The following is a 13837-nucleotide window of genomic DNA, read 5'->3' as shown; positions in this document are numbered from 1 at the left end:
TGGCTTCCAAGAATACCACCATGTTAATTTTACAGAGAGCAGAAATAGCGCTGAATGCCTCACCTTCTCACTATTACACTGCGAATGAACATTCTGCATCTGAGAACTGTGCAAAGACTGAATGGTGTCAATCTGTTTTTTCTGTTTAGCCAACATGTCTTCATACTCATTCTTTTTCATTTCCACTGCTCCCCTTTCTGCTGCTGCTCTTCGTACTCTGCCCTCCAGTTCCATCACACGATTCTTAAAAAACACATAACACACAATTAGAAAAGAGCCAAAAGATGAATAAAGGACTGCCGTATCAGTGGTAAAAACAAAGTATATATTTACTATGATTTTTTTTCCCAAACAGTTATATGTAAACCCAATCATTAAAAAGTGTCACATAAAAGCTGAACTTTAAACTATATGCCACCCCCAATCACCTCAGACCTCCACAGGACCAACTTCTCCCTTTAAGTGTCTCTCCCCCCCCCCCCCCCATGTTATTTATTTTTAACTTACTTTTTTTTCTCTTCTGGCAAGTCACTTGACATGCTGGTTCCTTTTGCTCTTCAGTCTTCTCCAGTAGATGGCCCTGGATGATGCAGAGAGTAGCGCTGATGTGATGAGCACTGCTCTCTGCATCAAAATATTGTAAAAACAGTGTGCCATGGTCAAGGGGGGCCATGGCACCCTGCGCTTATCTTTCCTCAGTCTTCTGGGTTGAGTGATGCTGGCTGTTATTTAACTAGGAAGATTGAAGACTTAGGCCGCGTACACACGATGAGAACGGTCTGATGGATCGTTTTCATCAGTCCAAACCGATCGTGTGTGGGCGCCATCAGTTAAAAAAAAAAAGCCAACTTGTTTTAAATTTAACAGATGGATACCTAACCGATAGAGAAAAAAAACAAAAACGATCGTTTGTAGGCACGTCCATCGGTTAAAAATCCACGCATGCTCAGAATCAAAGCGACGCATGCTTGGAAGCACTGAACTTTTTTTTCAGTGTTCTGACACGATCGGTTTTTTAACTGATGGTGTGTAGGCACGACTGACCATCAGTCAGCTTCATTGGTTAACCGATGAAAATGGTCCATGAGACCGTTTACATCGGACCGATCGTGTGTACAGGGCTTTAGAGGTAAAACAAAAAAGGAGGCGGAGGAGGTACTGCACAGCCAAAGCTGCTCATTTTAAATCTCCAGGGGGACTTTTCAAGAATACACTTGACCCGAGTTGAGCTTTACATGGTAATGTAATTTCATAAGTGATTTTCAGTATTTAAAAAATAAAAATTAATCACCTCTGTTTTCTGGTCTCAATTGGAGGAGACTACAAGTGATTGTATTATGATACATTAAATCAGGCATGGCCCATTGCCGTTACCTTTAGAAAACCTGCTCTGAGAAATGCCACGCAGCCATGGCTGGAATACATGTATGTAGACAGGAAGCGGTTTCAAACAGGCTTCAGGAAATTAGGTACATTGGGGTGCAAGAAAAGGATAAACCAATATTTCCCGAGTGTGGAGCAAGATCTGAGCTCAAGCAGCGGAATGCTCATATAATACAACTATTACGGAAGTTCCTTTTTAGGGGTTATTGGGTACCAACTTTGATCGTAGCTGTACCATCAATTATAGGTGTTGCCAAGGATGTGGCCATACTGGCAATGTGCTCCACAAATGGTGGTTCTGTTTGAAATGGATATCCTTATGGTCCAGAAATCTGTAGTGTCATTTAAAAATTGGTTTCCTGTCACTATTCAGAAAGACCCTAGAATTACCACTTCTACACCTTCCAATTCCAGACATCACCAACCCCCAACAAAAAGCATATCACCTTACTTTTTATAGTGATTAAATAGACTATTGCCAGAAGTTGGAAGAAACCTGGGGCCATACAGGAAGTTAAAAAACACATACGAGTATGCGGCCTGTTAATGAGAAGCAATTCAACAACTTGAAAAAAAAATATATATAATATCTCTATCAATATCAAAGTCTGGGAACCCTAGCTTGGATATGCGCTTCCCATCTTCAATATACAGTGGGGATCGAAAGTTTGGGCACCCCAGGTAAAAATTTGTATTAAAGTGGATGTAAACCCCAATTTTTTTTTTTTTTATGTCACAATGTAGAGAATAAGATTTCCTATAATCTGCGCCCAGTCTTGCCACACAGAGTTAATCCAGCTCTGAGCAATCCTCTTATGGTTCAGTGAAAATAAACAGACTTCCAGATAAAAACCTGTCTAAATAAAAAGTCCTTTCCGTCCCCTTGGAGATGGGAGGAAAAAAAAAAAAATCTCCAAAAGGCATCAAATTACAGATTAGACATTCTTATAATATGTAAAAAAAAAAAAGTTTGTTTTTATTTCCATCATTTACACTTTCAAAAATTACAGAAAACAAAAAAAAAAAAAAAAGGCGTCTGCAAAAGTTTGGGCACCCTGCAGAGTTAATATCTTGTACTGCCCCCTTTGCCAAGTATCACAGCTTGTAAACGCTTTTTGTAGCCAGCCAAGAGTCTTTCAATTCTTGTTTGGAGGTAACTTTGCCCATTCTTCCTTACAAAAAAAAGTCTTCCAGTTCTTTGAGATTTCTGGGCTGTCTGTCACGCACTGCTCTTTTAAAAGGTCTATCCATAGATTTTCAATTATGTTGAGGTCAGGAGATTGTGAAGGCCATGACAAAACCTTCAGTTTACGCCTCTTGATGTAATCCCCCGTGGATTTTGAGGTGCGTTTAGGATCATTATCCATTTGTAGAAAAGCCATCCTCTTTAACTTCAGCTTTTTCACAGATGGCATCAAGTTACCATCCAAAATTTGCTGACATTTTATTGAATCCATTTTTCCTTCTACTCGTGAAATGTTCCCTGTGCCACTGGCTGGAATACAACCCCAAAGCATGATTGATCCACCCCCATGCTTAACAGTTGGACAGAGGTTCTTTTCATTAAATTTTGTGCCCTTTTATTCTCCAAACGTACCTTCATTCCGGCCAAAAAGTTCCATTTTAGCCTCATCGGTCCACAGAACTTGTTTCCAAAATGCATCAGGCTTGTCTATATGTTCATTTACAAAGTTCAAACGCTGATTTTTGTGGTGAGGACGTAAAAGAGGTTTTCTTCTGAGGACTCTTCCATGAAGACCATATTTGTACAAGTATCTCTTTATAGTGGAATAGTGTACCACAACTTCAGTGTCTGCCAGATCTTTCTGGAGGGATTGTGCAGTCAAACGTGGGTTTTGAATTGCTTTTCTCACAATCCTGCGAGCTGTTCGGTCTGATATTTTTCTTGGTCTTCCAGATCTTGCTTTAACTTCCACTGTTCCTGATGACTGCCATTTCTTAATTACATTCCGAACAGAGGATATTGACATCTGAAAACTCTTTGCTATCTTCTTATAGCCTTCTCCAGCTTTGTGAGCGTCAACTTTCAGTTTCAGTTTTCTAGACCAGTGGTCATCAACCCTGTCCTACAGGGCCCACTAACAGGCCAGGTTTGCAAGATAACTGAAATGCATCACAGGTGATATCATTTGCTGCTCAGTGATTGCAGTATTCTAGACTGCATCTCCCCATGGTAATACATAAAACCTGGCCTGTTAGTGGGCCCTGTAGGGCAGGGTTGATGACCACTGTAATCTAGACAACTGCTTAGAAGAACCCATGGTGCTGATTGTTGGGGCAAGGTCAGATGAGTCTGGGCATTTAAAACCTTTGAGATTGACATCACCTGGTCTTCCCAGACGATAATTGAGAACAATCCATGACACTGGCAGGTCTCAGCTTTGCAAAGGAGGCAGTGCATGCTATAAATTCTGCAGGGTGCCCAAACTTTTGCAGATGCCATTTGTTTGTTTTCAGTAATTTTAAAAGTGTAAATGATGGAAATAAAATAATCTGTAATTTGATGCCTTGGAGATTTTTCAATTTTTCCTTGGCTTAGTTATGCGCATGAATACAAATTTTTACCTGGGGTGCCCAAACTTCGATCCCCACTGTATCTATAGTCACCTCCTACATGCCCTTAGTTTCTTATAGCCTTGTACGAAACTTGCTTTGTATTTCCTTGAACATTTAATACAAAATACAGAAACAGAAAAAAAAAAAAAAAAAAATTTAAAAAGTAGGTTAAACATAAAATAAGCTCTGTAGCACTAAATGTCACACTTCTATTATAAATAAGAAATTTCTAAAAACTTTACTGGTTTACCGTTTAAAAGGTCCAGTAAAAATATAAAAAAAACACTCCATTGGTTTACAACAGAATATATATATATATATATATATATATATATATATATATATATATATATACACACACACACACACACACACACACACACACACATACAAAGTGTGTCACTAAATCCACATTATAAAAACCATCAATAAATGGTGTGTTACATGTGGTTCATACTCAGTCACTGTGAGAATCGTTTTCTGTATTCGGCAAAAAAAAAAAAAAAAAAAAACACTGGCTGACCCTGCTGCCCCATCTCCTTCTGTCCAAATCCCCAATTCAGCCAACGATTTTGCAGAGCAGTTTTGGCAGCTTTGCACATGCTCTGTTTTCAGTGAGTTTCTATGCTGAGAATTTCCTCTCCATCACATCTGAGCAGCCCATGTGACTATAGGCCCAGAGGCGATTTAGTTTGCATGTGCCGCACTATATAAGTTATTCATTCATTCATTCATTGGAGTCATAAAATAGGTTGTATACACAATGGTAAATGACACCCCACTCCATGCCCACTAACCTGCTAAAACACAATGGGGGGGGGGGGGGGGATATCAATTTGTCTTCCTCTTATTCTAAGACATAAGCTGGCAGAAATCCACCCACGCAAAGGTTATTGCCAAAGATTATCATTTGATTTCAAATATATTATTGTATGACAATTTAAAACAGTTTATTGATATTAATCATTTACTGTGTATTGCAAATGCACCTTTTATTATTTTGAACATGTGACTAGCAGCGGAGGGTACTAGAAGCTCCTCCTGCTCATTTTTCCCTGCAGACAGGCTGGGAGTGAGCTTATTCATGTGACTTCGCAAGATCGTGAGAGCGAGACTAGGCCTCAAGGACAGTCAGTTGTCCCGTAGTCACTCCTTTGTGATCTTGGCTGTGTGCTTAGGTTTGTTGTCCTGTTGGAACATGAACCCTCACCCCAGTCTGAGGTCCAGAGCAGGTTTTCATCAAGGATGTCTCTGTACATTGCTGCATTCATCTTTCCCTTGATCCCGACTAGTCTCCCAGTTTCAGCCGCTGAAAAAAATCCCCACAGCATGATGCTGCCACCACCATGCTTCACTGAAGGGATGTATTGGCCAGGTGATGAGTGGTGCCTGGTTTCCTCCAGACATGACGCTTGCCATTCAGACCAAAGAGTTCAATCTTTCTTTCAGACCAGAGAATGGCGTTTCTCCAGGCGGGCCGTCATGTTCCTTTTACTAATGAGTGCCTTCCGTCTGGCCACTCTACCATACAGGCATGATAGGTGGAGTACAGAGATGGTTGTTCTTCGGGAAGGTTCTCCTCTCTCCACAGAGTAACGCTGAAGCTCTGTCAGTGACCACCGGGTTCTTGGTCACCTCCCTGACTAAGGCTTTTCTTCCCCGATTGCTCAGTTTGACCAGGCGGCCCGCTCTAGGAAGAGTCCTGATGATTCCAAACTTTTTCCATTTACGGACGATGGAAGCCACTGTGCTTGTTGGGACCTTCAATGCTGCAGACATTTGTTCTGTATCCGTCCCCAAATATGCACTGTTAACTGTGGAACCTTATATAGACAGGTATGTGTATCCAAATCTTGTCCAAGCAACTGAATTTACTACAGGTGGACTCCAATCAAGTTGTAGAAACATCTCAGGGATGATCAGTGGAAACAAGATGCACCTGAGCTCAATTTTGAGTGTCAGTATCTCACAAAATTAAGTACACCCCTCACATTTTTGTAAATATTTTATTACCGTATTTAAAATCAGTGTATAACACACACACAGGCGTATAACATGCATCCAAAAAAACTTTTCACAGCCCCCTGAATATTATACAGACTCCCTGCAAGGGGACATAGAAGCCCATTCATTATAAAGCCCCCCTGCACTCCCAGGAGGCCCCCATTCTCCTGGTCAGCATTGCCAACATACTCCAAAGTTGAGAAAAACATCACTGTCAGCCTCTTCTCATACACCGCTCCTCCTGTGTCATTGTTGTAAATCTAAGCTCCTAAAAATTAAAAAAATTAAAGCCGCACTCTCGTCAAAAGCTACACTCAAGGAGGAAGAGCGGGAGGAGGAGAGCAGCCAGAAAGAGCAGCGTTAATTGATGTATTAAGAGGCTTCCATTTACATTGAGGATGGCACAGGAGGAGCAGGGACTGAAAGTAATCTTTTCTTAACTGTAAAGTATTCTGGCATTGCAGCCGGCCTGACAAACCCCCCCCCCCCCAATGGGTGGCAGCCATGCAGACAAGCCCCCCCCCCCCCCCATTGGTAAAAAATAAATTAAATTATATATATTTCTCACACACACACACCTTTCAGTGCGTGCCACCTATCAGTGCCAGCCATCAGTGCGTGTCACTCATCAGTGCCATCTATCAGTGCCATTGCCAGCCATCAGTCAGTGCCACCTTTTAGTGCTCATCAGCCAGTGCCATCTATCAGTGTGTGACATGACATAAAAAAATAAAGTATCGGTATATGGCGAATACTTGGAAGAAAAAATAAATAAAAAAGTATCGGTACTTGTACTCGGTCTTAAAAAAGTGGTATCGGAACAACCCTAGTTTACTCATTATCTTTACAAACAATATAGCGGTTTATAAGTTACACTCCTCAGATGGGATAAAATGGCAGCCCCTAATGCTGACAGACTTTTCACCTTAGAACTTATCTGAAGATCATTACCTCAGGACACTTCTCCTCCTGCACATCACTTTCCTGTCAAAGATTAGTACTCCTGTCCCGCCATCTTCAGCCCACTAGGCCTCACTCTGAATAAGTCCTTGTAGATTCCATTGATGATCCTGAATAGGCAGGGGCCTGCAGTACCCCTTTTTGTGGATATTACTTGAGGAAAATATTTGATGATGGACTACTTATCCTAGCGGTCCCAGCTTGCAAATAATGCATCGATTTGACACAAACTCCAGTCTCTCCTCTGGCTCTACACCCAGCTCCTGTTCAGGACACCTTTCCATGACCGTGTCAGGAAAAGCTCCCTTCCAGCTCTCCCCGACATGCCTCTTCCAGATCTCCACTGTGCCTCACTCACAGACTCCTTCCTGAAGAATTTACCCGGACCATACAGACCAACTGCTCTCCAGCTCCTGTTCCAGAACACCTCTCCATGATCGTGTAAGGAGAGGCTCCCTCCCAGCTCCTGAGCTCATCCGCCCGAGCCACCCCCCCCCCCCCCCCAGATGGGGGTGTCTCTCCAGCACGCAGTCTAGCACTCCATAACATTCTCACTGGAAACAGGGGAGGCGCCCAAAAGCTGAAGTACAAGACAGTCACACCCACTGCTACACTAACAAACAGGCCTAACACGCAGCATAGCCCTGCTTAAATTTACCTGTACTGGCAGCTAACACCAAAAACCTCACATCTAGCACTTACCTATGGTAGGGGGTGCTACAGGTTATTTTGAGGGGACAGCAAATTTACACTGTTATACAAGCTGTACACTCACTACTTTACATTGTAGCAAAGTGTCATTTATTCAGTGCCGACTAGGGTTGCCACCTCATCCCTTTAAAAAGGAACACATCTGAATTACACAGGTTCTGTGGCTGATTAAGGTGGTAATTAAACTCACTTGGTGCCTTATCTGCATTAAAATTAGCCTCAGAACCTGTGTAATTCAGATGTGTTCCTTTTTAAAGGGATGAGGTGGCAACCCTAGTGCCGACATGTGATGGGTGTACTAATTTTTATGAGATACTGTATGGACATGTGATTTTTTATTTATTTTTTGTTTTTAATACATTTTCAAAGATTTCAAATAAAAACTTTGTTCACGTTTTCATTATGGGGTATTGTTTCTAGAATTTTGAGGAAAATAATGGAGTTTAATCTATTTTGGAATAAGGCCGCAACATAACAGAATGTGTAAAAAGTGAAGCGCTGTGAATACTTTCCGGATGCACTGTAGGCTTACTTTAATGCTGGCCACGCCAGAATCACATACTCCCCTTCTCATAACTGCTCAAGCAGAGGAAAGATACATTACTTAAAAAAATATGGAGGAACATATGCCATGTGCTTTGTCCACTCCCCATCTGACCACACTGGTGCTTGTTGACTTGATTTCCAGGCACCCATTGTTGTTACATAGGGGCAAGGAGAGAGTCTGGGCACAGTGCAGGTTCAGATTTAGCCTGCATTCACGTATGAGCAGAACAGGTTTCTATGGATTTTGAAACTTCTCGTTTTTGACAAGCTTTGCGCAAGTATTATGTTACATGTATCAAGCTTCAGGTCTTTGATTCCTGGTCTTTGCAAGGGGAGGTAAGCAATTTTAGAGAAGAGTTTTTCCAGGCACATAAATTGCATGTGTCACACATTTACCATCGTCCATTGAAGTCTATGCAAGCAAAATGCCTGAATACAAAAAAAAAAAAAAAAAAGAAGAAGAGGTATGCACAGGTATGCTTGAGGCGATTATAGCCTTAGAAAAAAAAAATAAAATAGTATCAGACAGTACTCATATGTTTGTTTTTTAGCATATGTAGAGAGCATAGTGCGACTGAGCAATTAGAGAATGAAATTCTGCATCCTGAGAAAAGTCAGGTGCAATCAGACATAGGGAAACAAGCTAAAAAATGGTCAATGGGGCTTAGTTAGACCAACTTTGGTAAAGCATGGGCCACTCAGAATTAAATAAGTGCAAGGAAAAAAATTTGCAAGACCCTGTCCTGTTGCCCTTTACAAATTTTTGGATCTTTAAAGAAGAACGCTGGGCAAAAACAATGCTGTCTCTCCAATGTGAAAGCCCCGAGGGCTTTTTACACTGGAGCAGTGCGCTAGCAAGATGGTAAAAAAAGTCCTGCTAGCAGCATCTTTGGAGCGGTGTGTATACCGCTCCTGCCCATTGAAATGAATGGGCACCGCAGCTATACCGCTGGCAAAGCGCCGCTACAGGGTGGTTTCAACCCTTTTCGGACGCTATCGGGGCACTTTTAACCCCCGCTAGTGGCCAAATAGCGTTGCGAAATTTACAGCAAAAATAGCGGCACTTTACCACCGACACACCCACCGCCGCAGTGTAAAAGGGGCCCATTGATGGCAATACTATGTCTCCATTGTTTATGTGTAGAGTACAAATGAAAAGCTACATTTATACCAGATGTCACAGCCAGTGCTCTTTATCCAGCCCTGTGACTGAGTTCCAGCTCTCCTGCATTAAAAAGGAAGCATGTTGTGCACAGGCTGCTTGCTCTCCCATTGTCTATTCACACAACATCTTGCATTCTGCAATAATAATTACATTATACAGCAGAAATGAAGACTTACGATGGCCATAAAGGGATTGAAAACCAACTGGTTCAGCAGGGATCAGCGGAATTTTGTTTTCTGTGTGTCCATCATTGTTCTGTTATTAGACTGACTTCTGTCAAATGGACATGCTGGATAACTTGTTGATCAGCTGCTGATCAGTGTATTCTGACAGCGAAGAGTCCTGCTGTCAGAATGCAATGTCCTGACAGGAGGGGGCGTGTACAGTATATCAGGGCTCGACTAAATCCGGGCGCCCGGCCGCAATTGCGACAACAAATTGTGACCTGGCGCCCGGGGAAGCTTAGGCCTGCAGAAGGCCGCAAAGTTAAAGGCCTCAATTACCGGCAGGCGGGCCCGCTGGTAATTGAGGCTGTGGCTTTGCGGCCTTCTGCAGGCCTAAGCTTTCTTCTGTGATCTGGCGCCATCTTGTGGTGGCCGTCTGCATTACAAGTAAAACACCAGTTCTAATGTGTTTTTCACCGTTTTCACTGCCATCTCCTTCCCTCTAAATTAGAACCCGCAAACATTATATATATTTTTTATTCTAACACCCTAGAGAATAAAATGGCGGCCGTTGCAATACTTTGTCACACCGTATTTGTGCAGCAGTCTTACAAGCGCACTTTTTTGGGGAAAAAAATGATTTTTTTAATTAAAAAAACAGTAAAGTTAGCCCAATTTTTCTTTATATTGTGAAAGATAATGTTACGCCGAGTAAATTGATACCCAACATGTCACGCTTCAAAAACATGTCACGCTTCAAAAGGTTGCATGTTTGAGTTACAGAGGAGGTCTAGGGCTAGAATTATTGCTCTCGCTCTACCAATCGCGGCGATACCTCACATGTGTGGTTTGAATACCGTTTACATATGCGGGCGCTACTCACGTATGCGTTCGCTTCTGCGCGCAAGCTTGGCGGACGGGGCGAGTTTTCTGGCTCCTAACTTTTTTAGTTGGCTCCTAGATTCCAAGCAAAACCTGCTGTATATGTCCATCTACCTCATTTGTGTGGACATATACAGCCTACTGCCAAATTAAACCTTGTGTATGGCCAGCTATTACCATCATTAGGGGCAACTCATTTGGACAAATTCAAAAACACATTTTTCCCCCCCACAGTTTCACTACAATAAGATAAAATAGGTAGGCCAGCGTTGTTTACCTCTGCCCCTCAAAGTTCTAGCTGCCTGTCATTCTGATATTTTAGCCACAGATACATGACAAGTAGATCAATAAGCAATTCAGATTTTTCTTTGACTTTAAATTGGTTCCATAAAGCTGAAGGTTTTTTACCTTCATGCATAGAAAAAAACAACACACAACCTTCAGTGTGTAGCACTCCCCCCAGCCCCACTTTATACAGTACTTACCTAACCCCGATTTAGCGATGTGCACAAGAGCAGTGGCTCTCCCAGCTCACCCTCATTAGCTCAGACAATCACAGCCAGTGAGGAGGGTGTGGGGGGCAGGGCTAAGACACATTTTGTGTGTATTATGGACAAAGAGCTGGACTCGGGAGCAAGCACGCATGAGTCCCCCCATAGCAAGAGGCTTGTTATGGGGACACTTGGCGGAAAAGGGTGGAGGGAAAAGAGCTAGGAGTGCTGGCAGGTGACCCAAGAGGAGGTTTGGGGCTGCTCTGTGCAAAAACATTGCACAAATGTAGAACATGTATATATATTTTTTTCCCCTCCATGCCCATGTCTTCCTATAGGGTACCAGCAGAAATGTATTTTTAGTTTTCTAACCTTATACCTTGCTCCTGCAGACACCCTCCATGCTGTAAGGCCAGCTCCCACAGCCTCTTCTCTAAAGCCCTGTACACACCACTAGTTGATTTTTGTTCCACCAGCTCGCAGTTCAGGTCGGAGCCGCTGTACCAACTAGCTGACGTTAGTACAGGTATCTTCCCTGCTGTGCTATTATGTTCTGACAGGTTGGGTGCCAGTCGGCTGCTGGTTTTCCCAGCATGCTCGGCCATCTTCCATACACACAGGCCCAACGTTGGCTGGTTTTTATTGTCATTCGGCCCATTTCTTCTAGGCTTTAGTCCGTCACTCTGGTAAAAGCAGGTACTCTGATGTCATCAAATACTACGCAAGGCCAATAGCCCTGCATTGTATGCAAGGACACTAGGGGACTTCTCACAAGTTGATATACAAGGGAGAAGTAGCAAGTTCTGGCTGTCTGGGGAGTGATGGATAAGGAGAGTAGTCTTTACCTATTCCCCTAGGCATAAACAAGCATTTAAAAGGAGGTCGTAAAGTCAGTTTTTTTTATCTTAATGCATTCTGTGCATTAAGTCAAAAAGCCTTACCTGAGGTCCCTCTAGCTTTAACGTTGTTGCAGGAGTGTCTCGGCCACTACCCTTTTCATTGGCCGAGACAGTAGCGTGGCGCCATTGGCTCCCGCTGCTATCAAAGTCAGTCAACCAATGAGAACAGAAAGGGGGAGGGGCCAGAGCTCCATGTCTGAATGGAAACAGGGAGCTGCGACTCAGCTCAGGTGCCCACACAGCAAGCTGCCTGCTGTGGGGGCAACCAACAGGAGGGGGGGGGGGGCAGGAGCACAGAAGAGGGACTCAAGAAGAGGAGTATGCAGTCTTTTCAATTACTTTAACCCTTGCAGTGTTTGCTTTTCCTGAAATTCAACGTTAATGTGCTGCATTTTTGTTCTGGATCAATGATCTTTTCAGAAAAAGGTCAACAGTGACAGGTGTACGTTAAAGTTGTTGTTCTTAAAAGCAGAATTTCCGGTGTCACATTTGGTACCTTTCAGGGGGAGGAAGCATTTGCCCCCACTTCCGGGCATAGATCACTGCAGTATCTGCAGCGATCTACGTCATGTCCGGCCCCTTCTCCATCCCCCCCCCCCTACAGTCTTCTGGGAGACACACAGGTCCTAGAAGACAGCAGGGACCAGTGGAATCGCGCAGTAGGGAGCCAGGAAGTGAAGCCGCAAGGCTTCACTTCCTAATTCCCTTATCGAAGATGGCGACGCCTCCACCCGAGGAACAGATCGGCATCGTGGGCACCGTGGACAGGCAAGTTTCCATCTATTAAAAGTCAGCAGCTGCAGTATTTGTAATTGCTGACATTATTTAGGTAGAATATATTTATAAAAGACAATGACAAACTTTTATAGGGTTACATTATATTTCCACCTTATATGCAGATGGTGCTGAGTGGAGGTATGTTATTTAATTTTTTATATATATATATATATATATATATATATATATATATATATATATATATATATATATATATATATATATATATATATATATATATATATATATTTTACATATCAGCTTTCTTTCGTGACAAGTTTTGAAAAACGTATGCAAGTTATATTACCTAGCCCCTTTGAATAAGCACATAACTACTTGGCTCTACAAAAGACCAAATTACTCAGCATTAATATCATTTAACATCTTGCACACTGTTCTACTAACTGAGAAGCCAAGCAGAATATCTGATGTCATTCTTGGCTGCCAGACATCTCTCCAAAAGGAGCTTAGCTGCACTCAAGACAGTTATTATTCTCCAATGTTCCTATTCATATACTGGAACAGAAGTGCCCACATTCCAAAGCTCCTGTCAGGTGTAAGCTTTCTCAGGTCAGACTTTTCTTAAAAGAAAACCCCAATTCCAACCACATAACACAATTCACTATGAATACATATGTACACAGCCCCCTATGCTCCTTTCCTGTTCCAATCATTTTCCACGTGCTGCGTTTTAAACGCATCAGTCACAAAAGTTGCACACATGCACTCTTGTTACCAGAAAGCACACAATTTCTATAGCTGCAGTTAAAGTGATTGTTCATTTAAAAAAAAAAAAACATGTCATTCTTACCTGCTCTGTGCAAGGATTTTGCACAGAGCGGCCGATCCTATTTTTCTGGGGTCCCCCGGCTGTGCTCCAGGCTCCTCCTCTTCATTGGGTGCCCCCCCACGGAAAGCCGCTTTCCATGGGGTCACGCTCGTGTCTTGCTGCTGCATCCATTGACATAGACAGCAGGACTTGGCCCCGCCCCTGGCTCCCATGTCACTGGATTTGATTGACAGCAGTGGGAGCCGCCATCAATCTATTCAGTGAGGACTGGAGCTGCTGGGCTTGTGCTCGTCGCTGGAAAGATCAGGTTCAGGCAAGGAAAAGGGGGGCTCTAGGGGGAGCTGCAGGTTTTCTCACTTTAATGCATTAAGGTGAAAAACCATGAGAGAGATTTTTTTAAACCGGTAAATGATGGAGTATCAATCGTTTAAATCAGGGGTCTCCAGTTTTTTTATTTTATTTTTTTAAAATAGAAAACTTTACCATCC

At 42.7% G+C, this 13837-nt stretch overlaps 1 protein-coding gene across 3 annotated transcripts in view; it reads right to left on the bottom strand.

Annotated features, from left to right (window-relative positions):
• GOLM1 (golgi membrane protein 1) overlaps positions 1 to 13837 on the bottom strand; it is a 115814-nt gene that overhangs the window by 63312 nt on the left and 38665 nt on the right. For 2 of the 3 annotated variants that reach the window (XM_040355510.1, XM_040355511.1), the window contains exon 3: positions 64 to 243. The exons of the other annotated variant lie outside the window; for it this stretch is intronic. In XM_040355510.1, coding sequence (XP_040211444.1) covers positions 64 to 243 — 180 coding nt within the window. The remainder of the gene's footprint in view (positions 1 to 63; positions 244 to 13837) is intronic. 3 annotated transcript variants of the gene reach the window in all.

Source organism: Rana temporaria, chromosome 1 (genome assembly GCF_905171775.1).
Source record: "Rana temporaria chromosome 1, aRanTem1.1, whole genome shotgun sequence".
NCBI classification, from domain to species: Eukaryota; Metazoa; Chordata; class Amphibia; order Anura; family Ranidae; genus Rana; species Rana temporaria.
This window is presented reverse-complemented; position numbering and strand designations above follow the sequence as displayed.